The sequence below is a fragment of the Piliocolobus tephrosceles genome, chromosome 5 (genome assembly GCF_002776525.5).
Source record: "Piliocolobus tephrosceles isolate RC106 chromosome 5, ASM277652v3, whole genome shotgun sequence".
NCBI lineage: Eukaryota > Metazoa > Chordata > Mammalia > Primates > Cercopithecidae > Piliocolobus > Piliocolobus tephrosceles.
In genome coordinates, this window is record NC_045438.1 from 59,430,340 (window position 1) to 59,445,265 (window position 14,926).

Below are 14,926 nucleotides of genomic sequence, written 5' to 3' on the forward strand. Positions count from 1 at the left end.
TGGGGAGGAGGAGGAAGGGGAAGAGGCCGGGAGGAGGCCGGGGAGGAGCCTGGCGCGGAGCCTGGCGCGGCGGGAGCGGCGGCGCAAAGTGAAACTCTGGGAAGTTGCGGGCGCGCGGGGAGCTGTCGCGGGCAGCGCGCCCTCGGGGGGACGTGGCCCCGGCCTCCGCCCGCAGCGGGCCCGACCCTCATGGCCCTGAGCAAAGGGATGCGGCTGCTGGGGCGCCTGGGGGCCGCGGGGGACTGCAGCGTGCTGCTGGAGGCGCGCGGCCGCAGCGACTGCTTGCTGTTCGAGGCCGGCACGGTGGCCACGCTGGGTGAGTCCGGTCCGGGGGCAGCGACGCCCGGAGGAGAGGGCGCCCGCCTTCGCCCAGCCTTGGGAAGACGGGTACCCCACTTCCCGAGGGAATCGGGAGGCGCGGGGACTGCCAGGGCGTGGGGGTCGCGCGGAGGGGTGGCCTTTTGAATGAAGTGGGACTGGGGACTCTAGAGAGGCTCGGGCTGGGCGGGTGGTGCACGAAGGCCGGCCGCCCCTCCACGGGGATCTCCGGCCCGCGCGGCCAGAGGATGTGGTTGCTGGAGAGCCGGCTGGGGCGCTTTGCGTATTCATGAGGATCCCCTGGCGTTGACTAAGGAGCCGGCCTGACCCTGCGCCTGGCGCCTTTTCTTTTGCACCAGTTGATGAAACCAGTGATTGCCCTTTGGTTTGTGTTGGCGGCTCCACTCCTGGAGGGGATGGGGACCAAAGCCCCAAAAAGGCTCTGGAGAAACTGCTGATGGCACCTTTGTCTCACGTAAATACTTGGTCAAGAAGCACCGGTAGTGCAATTTATAGAACTCGTAAGCAAATATACCATGACCCTACCTTTATGCTGTCTTAGATCCTGCCAAGCCAGCGAATTTCACCTATGGACTTCAGAAGCCTTGAAACTGGCACTGTGCTATGGGCTTTAGGACATTATCTCACTTCATTCTCACAATTCTACTAAAGAGTTATTATTATCCCCATTTTGCAGATAAGCAAACTGAGGCCCGAAGAGGCTAAGAAAGTTGCTTGCCAAGGTGACATCATCCACCTGACTTTTATGTGGCTGTTTCTGTAATGTCATTCAATGCATGGCTTCCTGGTATCACTAACCTGGATCCCTTGTTTTGTGCTAACCATTATAAGGAAAGCCTGGGTAGCAGCAAAGCACGTGAAACCAGGTCTGATGGTTAGACTTGTAAATGTGGACACCTGAGAGTAGGCTCCCACCAGTAGGCGTCCAGCTGTAACAGCTTCCCGGTATTCCTAGCTAAACAAGGTGCAGCCCAGGGTCACGTGTACCTGAGGTGGTCGGCAAATGCAGCAGGCAGTCACTTGCAGGATGCTTCATAGAGGCCTCTAACCTTGTTTTCACATTTGTGTGTGTCGGCTCTAGTTTGGATGTATGTCTTGGAAGGACTCTCCTATTTCTGATTCCCTAATCACTTAATTAACATGCATTTATCCAGCTTGTTCTCAGTCACTTGATTACTGAACCAATGTCTCCAGTATTCTCAGCATCAAAAGTGGGCAGCAAATTGTAGATTAAGTTATTTTCAGGTTATTCCAATGTGTGCTGTCCCGAAGAGTCCTAAGTTTGGTCATTTGGTATAGCCTTGAAAGAAAACCACGGAAATTTTCATTCCATTTTAGATGTCTACTTCATACCACATTTATCAGAAGCAAAAGATTAATTTCACGGTACAAAACGACTGTTTCATCAAATAGATTAAAATGTCCTTCAGTTGGATTACGGCAACATTAAGCCAGGTTCATACACATTCAAGAATTCTTTGAAGCAGCTTAGAAAAATTTTATTTTTTCAAAAGTGAGGATTTAAAAATGATTAATGACAGTAATGTAGTGCATATTTTCCATTAGGAGCTGAAGTTTGGGCTGAGATTTACATCACGTTGGCGATTACAGTATACCAGATTTTAGAACAGAGAATGTAAGAAAGGAATTGGCTGGTCTTCAACTCATGTGCAGTCCACATTTGTCATTTAACCTAGCATTCATTTTTCAGTAGAAAACTTAAAAAAAAATTTTTTTTTTTGAAACAGAGTCTTCTTCTTTTGCTAGGCTGGCATGCAGTGGCACAATCAGCCCACTGCAGCCTCAACTTCCCAGGCTCAAGCGATCCTCCCGCCTCAGCCTCCTGAGTAGTTGGGACTACAGGCACGTGCCACCATGCCTGGCTGATTTTTTTCTCTCTTTCTTTCTTTCTTTTCTTTTCTTTTCTTTCTTTCTTTTTTCTTTTCTTTTTTTTTTTTTTAAATGGGATCTTACTATGTTGTCCATGCTGGTCTCGAACTCCTGGGTTCAGGTGATCTTCCTGCCTCGGTCTCCCAAAGTTTTGGGATTACAGGCATGAACTACTTACTGTGTCTGGCCTGAAAACTTAATTTTTTAAAGTCTGTTTTATTTAAGTGAAATGAAACTATTTTTAAAAAGCAGCTGTAGCATTTGGTGGCTTTGCTGGTCCAGAGAAGGTTTGTAGCAGAGAGCCTTCTGTTACTAGAAAGTTGTTTCAAACTTTTAACATATCCTAAATGTATCACTATTGGATAAAATGGCTCCGAACTTGAAATTCCCATCTGTATTCCAAAAGGCTAGCTAGCTGTTTTACTTTCCTTTCTTGGAGAAAGTGATTTTTTTTTCTTTTTCTTTTTTTTTTTTTTGAGTTGGGGTTCCCCTTTTTTGCCCCGGGCTGGAGTGAAGTGCGATCTCGGCTCACTGCAACACCCCCACCCCCGCCCAGGTTCAAGTGATTCTCCTGCCTCAACCTCCCCAGTAGCTAGGATTACAGGCACACGCCATCATGAGCGGCTAATTTTTGTATTTTTAGTAGAGACGGGGTTTTGCCATGTTGGCCAGGCTGGTTTCTAACTCCCGATCTTAGGTGATCCACCTGCGTTGGCCTCCCAAAGTGCTAGGATTACAGGCATGAGCCACCACGCCTGACCCGAGAAGGTGAATTTTCACAAGAAGGCTTCAATCTCTACTTTCGTATGGGATGGTACACTAGTGACAGCTGGCGTAGCTGGTGGTCTCATCTTGACCTTTCACCCTTTCCTTGAGGTTCAGGGTTGGGGGTAGCTTCCTTTTCTCTTCAGCTGTGGTTTTCCTGTGAGGGGTCCCTTCCAGTTAGTAATGAGAGGCTGAGGCTGAAGTTGTGAGTAATTGCTTAGTGGGTAATGGTCTTTCCCGTCCCCTGAGTCATCCTGACTTCTGTCCTGCTCTGCTGCGGATGCACACAGCTGCTTTCCTAGGGGTGAGAAGAGATGAGGGGAGTGAGACTGATGACCACAGGCACTGCCCCTTCACAGCACATTTTATTCCTGAAGGATCCTAACTGGAAAAGTACCTCTCGCCGAAGGGGCTGGGTGGTTCCTTATCATTTTCAGGCAAGGCCTGGAGACAGGGGCTTGAGCTGGACTGTGATTTTGAGGACAAACTGATGGTCCATGATTCGTTGATTGCTGGACTCCTCCCATCTGAACCTGTCCTCACCTGTCCTGTGCTAAAGTGAACTCTTCACGCTAGGCCATCTGGCCTGCTAGCAGGATTGTTGAAGGAATTATTCCAAATTCCTGCTTCTAAAAGAATTAGGTTGTGAATCTGTCTTTTATGTAGATCAGTGGGAGCAGAAATTCCAGAGGCAGAAAAGCCAAATGTATTGGCACTGATTTAAAAGGCTTTTATGAAGTCTCAGGAACCTGACTGGAGGGTAGTTGGCCTTCTCAGCACAGGTGGGAAGCCCTGTAGCCGGTACCAGCTTCCCTGGCTAATAATCCACAATTAGCAAACATATGTTCCCTTACTTGCACATGGGACAAAAACCGATTCCTCTCTTGTCTCTTGTAAACTTAGGGAAAAGTGCGTATTGTTAATGGATTTTTGTCTATTTTCAGAGTAAACGACAGTGTTCCAAAGTTCAAGGTTCTCCAGCAGCCCCCAGGAACAGGGCCTGAGGGTGTCCCTGTGTTTACAGTCCGGGCTGTGTGTGAGTGAAGTCCTGCCTCCTGCGGCCCAGCCTGGCTTTGCTGTGAACAGGCAGCAGGGAGGGAGGGATGGCAGGAGGCTTGAGAGACTTAATTAAGTTAATTAATGTGTGTCCCTAAATTACTTTGAGCTTCTGGGGGGAAAGGTTCTGTGTAAACACCAGGCCCCTAGGTTCTCCCAGCTGCTGTTTGTGCAGAGGCCACATCTCTGTTTAGCTTTGTTTGAGTTCGTGAGATGGCCCCAGGGCGGAGCAGGACTCAGTCTGAACTGTTGCCTAGATCACTTTCCCAGACTTTATGGCTAGATTTATTTGGTCACAGACTGGAATTCTGATCTGCTACAGAGGACCATAGAGAATCAAATGAGTCACCATTTTATAAATGCTCCTGGACAAAGTTGGGACCACAGGTAGGACCAGGCCAGGGTTCCAGGGCCCCTGACATGGGAAACTAGAGCAGGACCCAGGGCCACGGTGGTCGGTTTGCCTCCTCTCCTAGCTGGAGACTGTCTCAGCATAGTATTTACAAAATGCAAACTGGGATGGTGTGTGCTTCTCCCGTGGGTTTTTTGTTTGTTTGTTTTTGTTTTTGTTTTTTGAGACGGAGTCTCGCTCTGTTGCCCAGGCTGGAGTACACTGGCACAATCTCGGCTTATTGCAACCCCTGCCTCCCGGGTTCAAGTGATTCTCCTGCCTCAGCCTCCTGAGTAGCTGGGACTACAGGCATGCGCCACCACGCCTGGCTAATATTTGTACTTTTAGTAGAGAAGGGGTTTCACCATGTTGGCCAGGCTGGTCTGAAACTCCTGACCTCAAATGATCCGCCCACCTCAGCCTCCCAAAGTGCTGGGATTACAGGCATGAGCCAGTGCGCCCGGCCTTCCTCGTGGTTTTTGTAGCTTACCTGTAAGATCATAATTTCAGATCTTACCAGGCTCTTGTTTTGGCTATGGCTTAAAACCTTGACTTTTAACCTTTAATTGTGAAAATGTTCAAACACAAAAGTGGAGGGAAAAATGAATCCCCTGTCTACCTGTTGTTCAGCATTGACAGTTATCAATATATTGCCAATTTTATTTCACTTGAGAGACTGTATTTTTTATGAAAACATGAATCTCCTAAAATTTAGTTTAATGCCAGGCAAGATTCTAATTTGTTGGGTTGACTTTTTTTCCCCCTTATTTGCATTTAGATATATAAGTTCAATTTTTTTATTATAAATTGACAAATTATAATTAGTATTGTTTTTTGAGATGGAGTCTTGCTCTGTCGCCCAGGTGGGAGTGCTGTGGCACAATCTTGGTTCACTGCAACCTCTTCCTCCCAGGTTCAAGCGATTCTCTGGCTTCAGCCTCTCGAGTAGCTGGGACTATAGGCGTGTACTACCATGCCCAGCTAATTTTTGTATTTTTAGTAGGGACGGTGTTTCACCATGTTGGCCAGGCTGGTATCGAACTCCTGACCTCAAGTGATCCGCCCACTTCGGCCTCCCAAAGTGCTGGGATTATAGGTGTGAGCCACTGTGCTGGGCCAACAAATTATAATTATTATATATTATAGGGTACAAAGTGATCATATATGTGTACAATGTGGAATGATTAAATCAAGATGATTAATGTAGTCATCACTTCAAATACTTATTTGTTTATTTATCTTTTTTGAGATGGAGTCATGCTCTCTCACCTGGGCTGGAGTACAGTGGCGTGATCTGGGCTCACTGCAACGTCCGCCTCCTGGGTTCAAGTGATTCTCCTGCCTCAGCCTCCTGAGTAGCTGGGACTACAGGCGGGTGCCATCACACCCAGCTAATTTTTGTGTTTTTAGCAGAGATGGGGTTTTGCCATGTTAGTCAGGCTGGTCTCAAACTCCCAACTTCAAGTGATCTGCCCGCCTCAGCCTCCCAAAGTTCTGGGATTACAGACATGAGCCACCACGCCTGACTACTTATTTTTTGTAGTGAGAACATTTGAAATTTACTCTCCTAGCGATTTCAGAATATAACTATAATTACCATGCTATGCAAGTTCAAAATTTACTTGGCAGATTTCAGTGTGGCCAACAGCAGAAATGGTGGCATGAACTGATTCTGAGACATTAGCCAAGACACATTTTTAAAAGCAAAATGACCACTTGGGAAGGGTCGACCACAGCCTGGAAGAACAGGGATCTCTCTGCTGGTGAGCTCGGGAGGGCAAGGACTGGGCCCTTTGACGGCACTGCCTCTAGCCCCGGGCAAGAGTGGGCCGAGCGTTCTCTGCGTTCCCCTTTCTGGATGACACTCCTGCTGGAGTGTGCTAAGCACATAGTACAGCCTGTGCAGCCTCCTCCCAGGGCCTCAGGCAGACTGTGCAGCCGTGTGTCCACCCCAGGCCCGGGCATTGGGGTGGCAAGGGTGTGTCACAGGTGGAACTGGACACACACTAGCCGGGACTCTGTGTGTGTATGCACGAGGCTCCCTGCAGGGGGCATGAAGCCCAGGTTGGGGGAAGTGGGGAAGAGAAGGTGGCCAGGCTGGGGCTACCCTCCCCACTGGCCCCATCATGAACCTGGCCTTCCAGGTATTCATGGCGGAGTACTTTTTGAGGTAGGAGGATAGAACCTATTTTATTTAACTGTTTTACTTTGTTAGCTTGATTTAAAACTTAACAGTTTGGCATACAGGATGCAGCACTCACGAGTACTCTGGCCCTAGACTCTGCAGATATTCCAGCAGACCTGCCCTGGGCACCTGTCCCAGCCCGTGTCTCTCTGCTGTGTCTCTGTTCTCGAGCGTTCCTGGGGTGCTCAGGGTCCCCTTTGTGCTTTTTGGCTGCTCAGTTTCTGTTGCTGGGCTCCTTTGGCCTGCCACTGAGAATGGGGAATATATTGTTTTCTTTCCACTTGAATTGTCCTTAAAGCCGTGGGTAAACTGGCTCAGGCTCAGACTGGGAAATGTGATCGGAGTCCCTTTAGCAGTTCTGGGCAGGGCTCACTGGTGAGACCAGCTCTTCTCGAGGTGAAAACCAAATTGGGCTGGGAGGGTGTACGTGACACTTAAAGCCCCCAGAGCTGCGGTGCCATCAACCATACACTGTGGACGGGAGGCTGTCAATGGGCAGACTGGGTCCACCCTCAAGGTCTATACGAAACAGCCCAGTTCAGGGCATTGCTTCTTTTCAAGATCTCACAGGCAGGAGCCTTCTGGCACTGTTCATGTGAATGTAAGTTGTTCTTTCTTTCTGGAGGAAAATTTAGACAAGTGAATGAAAACCTTTAACAGTATGCAAGTGCTTAATCTGCTATTCTACATGCAGAAGTTTCTCTCAGGAAATAGTCCCAGATTACTAGCCCATTTTGCTTCAAGGATGTTTATTGCAAGCTGTTTTGAGTTTTTAACTGGTTAAATAAACTTTGGTTCAACTTGATCATAATAGCTGACATTTATGGAGTGTTTACCACCTACCAGGTGCTGATCCAAGTGGCTAACATATATTAACTTCATCCTTATGTCAAGGCAAGTACTAGTAATCTCCATTTTACACTTGGGGAAACTGAGGCACAGAGCGACTTAAGAACTTGCCCGAGGCTTCACCTCCAGTGGAAGGCTCCAGAGAATAATATGTTCAGTAAAATCTCATTCTTAGGGGGGAAAAATGAATATATATATATGGAAAAAGACTCCCTTTGTCCTGTTGTCTCTGGCTTATCTTGGTTTTCATCGACATGCATTTTGATAGAGGAGGTTTCCACTTGGGGAAACAGCCAGCCCCTTTCTGAGCAGAGGGTGTGGCACTACAAAGGCAAAGCTTGATCTCTGGGAGAAGCATGTGGGCTTGAAGCCCACGCTCCTGGAGGCAGAACTGAGCCTCCACACGCATGTTCCCAGCACTGGGAGCAGAGGCTGATGCGGCTCCAAGGTGCTGAGGAAAGTGTCCCCCAGTGCAGAGGATGCTACAAGGCCCCAGGCTTCTCAAGGAACATGAGACCTGGCAAACCCAGAATGTTGGACTGGGTCGGCTCCAAGATGCCCCTGGGTTTGAGCTGGAGAAGTGTCTGCGGGAGGGTGCTGGGGCTTCTGCAGAGCGTGTCTTCCTGCCCCTGTGGGCTTTTCTGGGGGGCCTGGGAGGCTCTGCCAAGTTGGTGGACAGAACTGTGCCTTGCCCTAGGGGGTACTGGGCAGGAGCCGGGCTCAGAGCGTGAGTCTGGTGCTGTGCCAGGAGGCTAGATGCCCCAACCAGGTCCTGTGGGCTGCGCTGCCTGTGCCCTTGGCCTGCGAGGCTGGCGGGCTGCCACTGCTTGTAAAGCCTCCTGGTTGAAAAGGTGACTCAGAGCAGCGGATTCACTGGGAGCCTGTCAATCACAGAGCCAGACGGGCAGCTTGTGCTTGTGCCCCAGGCCCAGACCGCAGGAGGTGGGAGCAAGTTCCACAGCTCCAGTGCAAAGATCTGAGCTTCATTCTAAGGCAGGTTTTTGAGGACATGGGGCTCTCGGGCACCTGGTTGTATTCCTGCATCTCTGCAGCCTGCATCTCTGCCCACTCTCTCATGCCTCCTTCTCCCCAAGGCTGGGGCTGGTGGAGCCCGTGTCCGGCGTGCCCCAAGCCAGCCTTCCATCTCAGATGGAGTTGTGTTTCCAGTGAGCCCATGCACCCCCTGAGAACAGGGCCTCGCCCTACATCCCTGCTCCTTCATCACAGCTGCTAGGAAATGAAGGCGCCTGTCCCCAGGGTCCTTCGAAGTAGGATGTGGTCTCCCTTAGCGGAACTCTGGCTCTAAATGCTCTCCTGGCTTTGGTGTTAGTGTGGGACTTGGGTTGCAGGAGAGGGTAGGTTGTTAGCGGCTGCTGCTCAGACCCAGCACAGGACCGGGCTGCTCCAGACCCCTGGCAAGATGTAGCAAAATGGCCAAATTTAAGGTGAGCACGGACTCCCATGCAGTTTCTCACCCCTGCTGCCGCTGCCTGTCTGTGAATGTGAAGGCGAGGGGTGGTCCTGTATTGACTTGTTAACTGCCTGGTGGGAGTAACCCGGAAGAGGCAAACTACTTCCTTCCCTTTCCTCAGCTCTGAACCTAGAATGTTCCAGTGATACCACCTCCAAACTCTTCACCTTTTCCTTTCCCACCTCTCTGCACTGAGGACAGGGAACTAGGTGGCTGCTCACGGTGGGTAAAACTGAGGCTTGCAAGACAGCCTTGGGCAACGGGACAGCCAGATCCCAGCCCTGGGCGACTGACTGCCTCTCCCGTCCCGAGCCCCAGTCTCTTTTTCAGCTGCAAAGTCAATACTTTTGCTTTCAGAGAGGGAGCATGTGCCAGGCCAGGGGAGGCTTTGGGTCTATCACAGATGGAGACTGCCTAGCTTTACTGCGCAGTCTGAATTATTCTAAGGAGGGGGAGAGAGAGAACGCCTCTGGAGCCTGGGACACACATTTGCCGGAGAAAGTGGTGAGTGCGTTGTGACCAGGTGAGGGACGAACCTTAAGGAGATTGGCTGAGAACAACACCTCTCCTCACCCTAAGTCAACAAGCCCGGGACAGCAGTGCTTCCAAGACTTGCTTGTTCACCTCACCTGGAGATCTTGTAGCAAATCAGGTCCTGCCTCCTTGGCTCTGGGGTAGGCCTTGAAAGCCTGTTGTTCTAACAAACTCCCAGGTGATGCTGGTCCACGACCAGCTTTGAGTACCTGGATCTCACACTGGCTTGGGAGGGAGGAGACCTGAATCCTAGCCCTGGCCCCTTGGGCTCTTCTTTCCATTGGGGAAATTTAGTTATTCCCTCCTGGCCCCAATATCTTAATCTGAAAACAAATGAATGACAATCTATGTTGTCTTTCCTACTCTGAGATTCCATGCGTCTTAAAAAAAAAAAAAAATTTTAAAACTAAACATGTCACCCTCACCATCACTACTTTACACACCTAAAGTTATAAACCACTCAGAAATTTGAATCTTAGGAGATGTGATCTGGCAAGGCAAAGTCGAAAATGGCTTTGAGGTCTCAGCTAAACCTAGAAATCTGATGCTCTGCATTTTTTATGGGATGCTTATGAATTAATGAAAATACATGAGATTATCTCTCCTTGAGTCTACCCTTTCCTACAACCAGCAAAAACGTATAAAAAGCAATTGAAGCTTACTTTGGGAATGCCAAGGTATTGATTAAAATATCATGGACTGTGCTGATTCCATGGCTGGTTTAGCTGATTCTTGTTAAGAGCCATGACTTTTTACAATTTTTGTTTTTTGTGAGTACATAGGTATATGTATTTATTCTAAGGCAGGTTTTTGAGGACATGGGATACGTGAGATATTTTGATACAGGCGTGTAATATGTAATAACCACATCATGGAAAATGGGGTATCCATTCCCTCAAACATTTATCTTTTGTGTTACAAACAATCTAATTATACTCTTTTCGTTATTTTAAAATGTACAGTTAAATTATATAGTCACTATGTTGTGCTATCAAATACCAGTTCTCATTCAATTTCTTTTTGTTCTTTTGTACTCATTAACCATCCCCACCTCCTCCCTAGCCTCCTGCTACCCTTCCTAACCTCTGGTAACCATCCTTCTACTCTCTATGTCCATGAATTCAATTTTGATTTTTAGATCCCACAAATAAGTGAGAATATGCAATGTTTGTCTTTCTGTGCCTGGCTTTTTTTTCTTTTTTTGTTTTTTTTCTTTTTTTGAGACAGTCTTGCTCTGTCACACAGGCTGTAGTGCAGCGGTGCGATCTCAGCTCACTGCAACCTCCACCTTCTGGGTTCAAACTCCCAAGTAGCTGGGATTACAGGCACCCACCACCACACCCGGCTAATTTTTGTATTTTTAGTAGACATGGGTTTCACCATGTTGTCCAGGTTGGTCTCGAACTCCTGACCTCAGGTGATCCACCCACTTCGGCCTCCCAAAGTGCTGGGATTACAGGTGGGAGCAACCACGCCTGGCTGGTTGGCTTGTTTCACTTAACATAATGACCTCCTTCGATCCATGTTGTTCTAAATAACAGGATCTCATTCTTTTTTATGGATAAATAGTACTCCACTGTGTGCATGTACCACATTTTCTTTATCCATTCATCTGTTGATGGACACTGAAGTTGCTTCCAAATCTTGGCTATTGTGAACAGTGCTGCAACTAACATGGAAGTGCAGATATCTCTTCAACATGCTGATTTCCTTTCTTTTGGGTATACACCCAGCAGTGGGATTGCTGGATCATATGGTAGCTCTACTTTTAGTTTTTTGAGGAACCTCCAAAATGTTCTCCATAGTGGTTGTACTCATATAGAAGATATAGTACATAACATATATAACATATATATAGTACATGACTTATATAGAGAGTATATAACATATATAGTGGTTGTACTAATTTACATTCCCACCAACTGTGTACAAGGGTTTCCTTTTCTCCACATAGTCGTCAGCATTTGTTATTGCCTGACTTTTGGATATAAGCCATTCTAACTGGGGTAAGATGCTATCTCACTGTAGTTTTGATTTGCCTTTTTCTGATGATCAGTGATGTTGGGCACCTTTTCATATGCCTGTTTGCCATTTGTATATCTTCTTTTGAGAAATGTGCATTCAAATCTTTTGCTTATTTTTTGGATCGGATTATTAGTTTTTTTTTCCCCCGTAGAATTGTTTGAGCGCCTTATATATTCTGGTTATTAGTCCCTCATCAGATGAATAGTTTGCAAATATTTCCTCCCATTCTGTGGGCTGTCTCTTCACTTTGTTGATTGTTTCCTTTGCTGTGCAAAAGCTTTTTAGCTTAATGTGATCTCATTTGTTCATTTTTGCTTTGGTTGCCTGTGCTTGCGGGGTATTACTCAAGACATTTTTGCCCAGGTCAATGTCCTGGAGGGTTTTCCCAATGTTTTATTGTAGTAGCTTCGTAGTTTGAGGGCCATGGCATTCTTAAAAACATAACTTTCATTCTTGCATAGCCTTTTTTTTTTTTTTTTTTTTTAAAGTAACCTGGACTGTCATTTGGCTAGGGAGCCGGGAGTTTGTGTGTCTGGAAATGTGTGGTCTTCTTTATCTCTCCGTTTAAACTGTCTGTTTTATATGTTGCATGAACCCCGCTTTACCATGAATCTTATCAATGACTGATAAATATTGTCTACTGGAAACATTCTCTTTAAGAGGAGGAGACCGTTCTCTGCAGCTCCTGCTGATTCAGCAAAGCTGAGGTCAGGTGGAACCGGCTGGGCAGAGACAAGTGATTAGAAGGCTGTCATAGGCAGTGACAGTCCACGTGCTCCAGGGCAGAACAGTGACTCTGGCTGTCACAATCTGTTTCAACAATGGAGATTGTTTGTTTTTTATTTAAATGATGTGAATAAAGAAAGGAATTTTGGAAAACTAAGGCTGGAGCTGCCCAGGCCTGAGCCAGGCCCTTGTAACAAGGCCTTTCTGGGTAGGGGAGGTACCTCTCTTTTCACCTGGACCACCTGGTGGTGGGTGGCGAGCTCAAAACCACAGCTGGGTGGGAAACGGGAGGGCCAGCAGCGAGCTGCAGGAATGGAATTCCGTGATGGAATCTTATGTCTCCAGAGTGGACAGACAGAAGCTTGTATTTTCATTTCAAAGGGTATCTGCCACGCCCTCCAGGCAGACCACATAAATGGCATTTTTGGGTGAGGCCTGAGAGATTCTGTCTGGTGGTATACACTGATTGTAACCAGAAGCGCTAGAATTGGACTCCTATTGACAGGGGAGGATAGACGAGAGATGATTTCCATGAGGATGTTGAAAATATTGACAATTCCGAAGAGCCCGGGGAGTCCAGGGGGTTCCTGGCCAGGAGCGCCCCTCCATTGCCCCGTACCACTTTGCTTTCCAGGCTGTGGCTCTGTGTGTCTGAATCTGCAGGGTGGGGGCGCTTCTTTCTAATTCACAGAAGGCACAGTATGGGCCCCAGACTGCCCATCCTGCTAAAACTGGCAAAGGCCTTTGCCCAGCCTGAGCGGCAGTGATTCAGCCAACTGCAGAAGTGGTATTTGGAGTTCACCCTTAAAACATAAAGCAAGTTACGTTCAGACTATATACAGGCAATGAGAAAATATGATGAAATGTGACTGCATATGAATAGCCCCAGACTTCTAGGGCCTTTGAGTGTATCTGACTTGGGCAGCATTTTCTCCTTTTAGGTTTCAGGCTCAGTTTACTGTCAGGAAAATTAAGTTTCTGAGAGCTTCTCAATTTTGGCTTAAAAGAGAAAATATACCTGGAACAAAGACTTGAGGGGTGCTCCTATTAAAAAAGAAAAAAAAGTGTGTGAGCTTCAGAGGAGCACCTTGAGACTCCAGTTCCATCACCTCCGCTCTCCTGGGCCCTCCTGGGGGAGCTCTCCATCTTTTGCCTGCTCTCTTCTCCTGAACACTCTTAAAGTATTTTGAGTGCGGAGGATAGGATGATACACTCAGGAAAGCCGAGAGCTAGATCCTGAAGCATCTGTGCGGGAAATGCCCATCTGCTTGAAATGAGCATCTGCGAGTGAAATGATCCCATGTCTGGGATCTGTTTGGCGTGCGCCAGGAGACAGACAGACACGTGCATGCACACACACACACAGTGGGGACGGGGAGTAGGTGAAATAAGAATGGGAAAATGTTGACACCTCCGGGAGCCGGGTGACAAGCTGCTTTGTGGTTCACTAGACAGGGAGTTATCGGCCGCTTTTCAACATCAACAGATAAAAATCAATAGCCTTCCTGTAATGCCATCATTATTCAATTAGAGTCTGTAATGGGAAAAGTAGATGCCACTGCCCCACAGTTTCTGGGAATAAACAAAGTGTGTAAGGCCTAAAAGAAGAAAGCTATAGAACTTGACTGAAGCCCACATCTGTGGAAAGGCATACCATGTTCTTGGAATGGGAGCATCAACACTACAGAGATGGCAGTTCCTGTCAGTTAATCTAGAAGTGCAAGTATCGATGAGTAAATCCAATTAAATTCCAACAAGAGCAACAGGCTGACTGTACAGTATCACTGGACTCCCCCCACATCCAAACTTATTCTTACCTTCATTCTCCCATTTTGGCTAATGGCAGCACCATCCAGGCAACTGCTCGTAATAAAAGCCTGTGAGTCATTCTGACTCCCCTTCCTTCCTCGTCCTCATCCAATCTACCAGCCAGTTCTGACCACCCCAAAACAGATGGTGAATTCCACCGAGTCCCCATTATCGCTGGTACATCAAGAGCGCAGCCACTGCCCCATGTGCTTTTCTGGTCTGCTTGGCAGCCTTTTAACTAGTCTCCTGGCTCTTCCCCTGCTCCCCACATAGTGACCTGCTTGAGGCCCACACAGCCCTGGTCCTCTGCCCCTGCCTCTTTCTCCACCCTCATCTCCCACCATTTCCTGGGCTCACTGCATTCAGCAGCCTGACTCGTTCCTGCTCAGAATCTTCACACCCACCGCCCACCTGCCTGCACTCCCTCCCCCAGGTGATATGGTTTGGATCTATGTCCCCACCCAAACTCATGTTGAAACGTGATCCCCAGTGCTGGAGATGGGGCCCGGTGGGAGGTGACTGGGCCACAGGAGTGCTTTCTCATGAATGGTCAGCACTGTCCCCCTTGGGGTTTTCGTTGCAACAGTGAGTTGTCACAAGATCTGATTGTTTAAAAGTGCGTGGCACCCACCCCACCCTCTTGGTCCTGCTCCTGCCATGTAAGTTGCCTGTTTCCTCTTTGCCTTCTGCCATGAGTAAAAGCTCCCCAAGGCCTCCCAAGAAGCAGATGCTGCCTTGCTTCCTGTATAGCCTACAGATCCATGAGCCAATTAAATCTCTTTTCTTTATAAATTACCCAGTCTCAGGCATTTCTTTATAGCAGTGTGAGAATAGACTAATACACCAAGGGTTGGCCTGGCTAATTCCTCCCCACCCCCCTCCCCCT

General features: G+C 48.0%; 1 protein-coding gene across 1 annotated transcript in view; it reads left to right on the plus strand.

The window, feature by feature from the left end:
* The first annotated feature begins 65 nt into the window (after window positions 1-65).
* SYNJ2 (synaptojanin 2) overlaps window positions 66-14,926 on the plus strand; it is a 117,313-nt gene continuing 102,452 nt past the window's right edge. Inside the window, exon 1 of the mRNA XM_023206067.2 lies at window positions 66-316. Coding sequence (XP_023061835.2) covers window positions 190-316 — 127 coding nt within the window. The 5' untranslated portion in view covers window positions 66-189. The remainder of the gene's footprint in view (window positions 317-14,926) is intronic.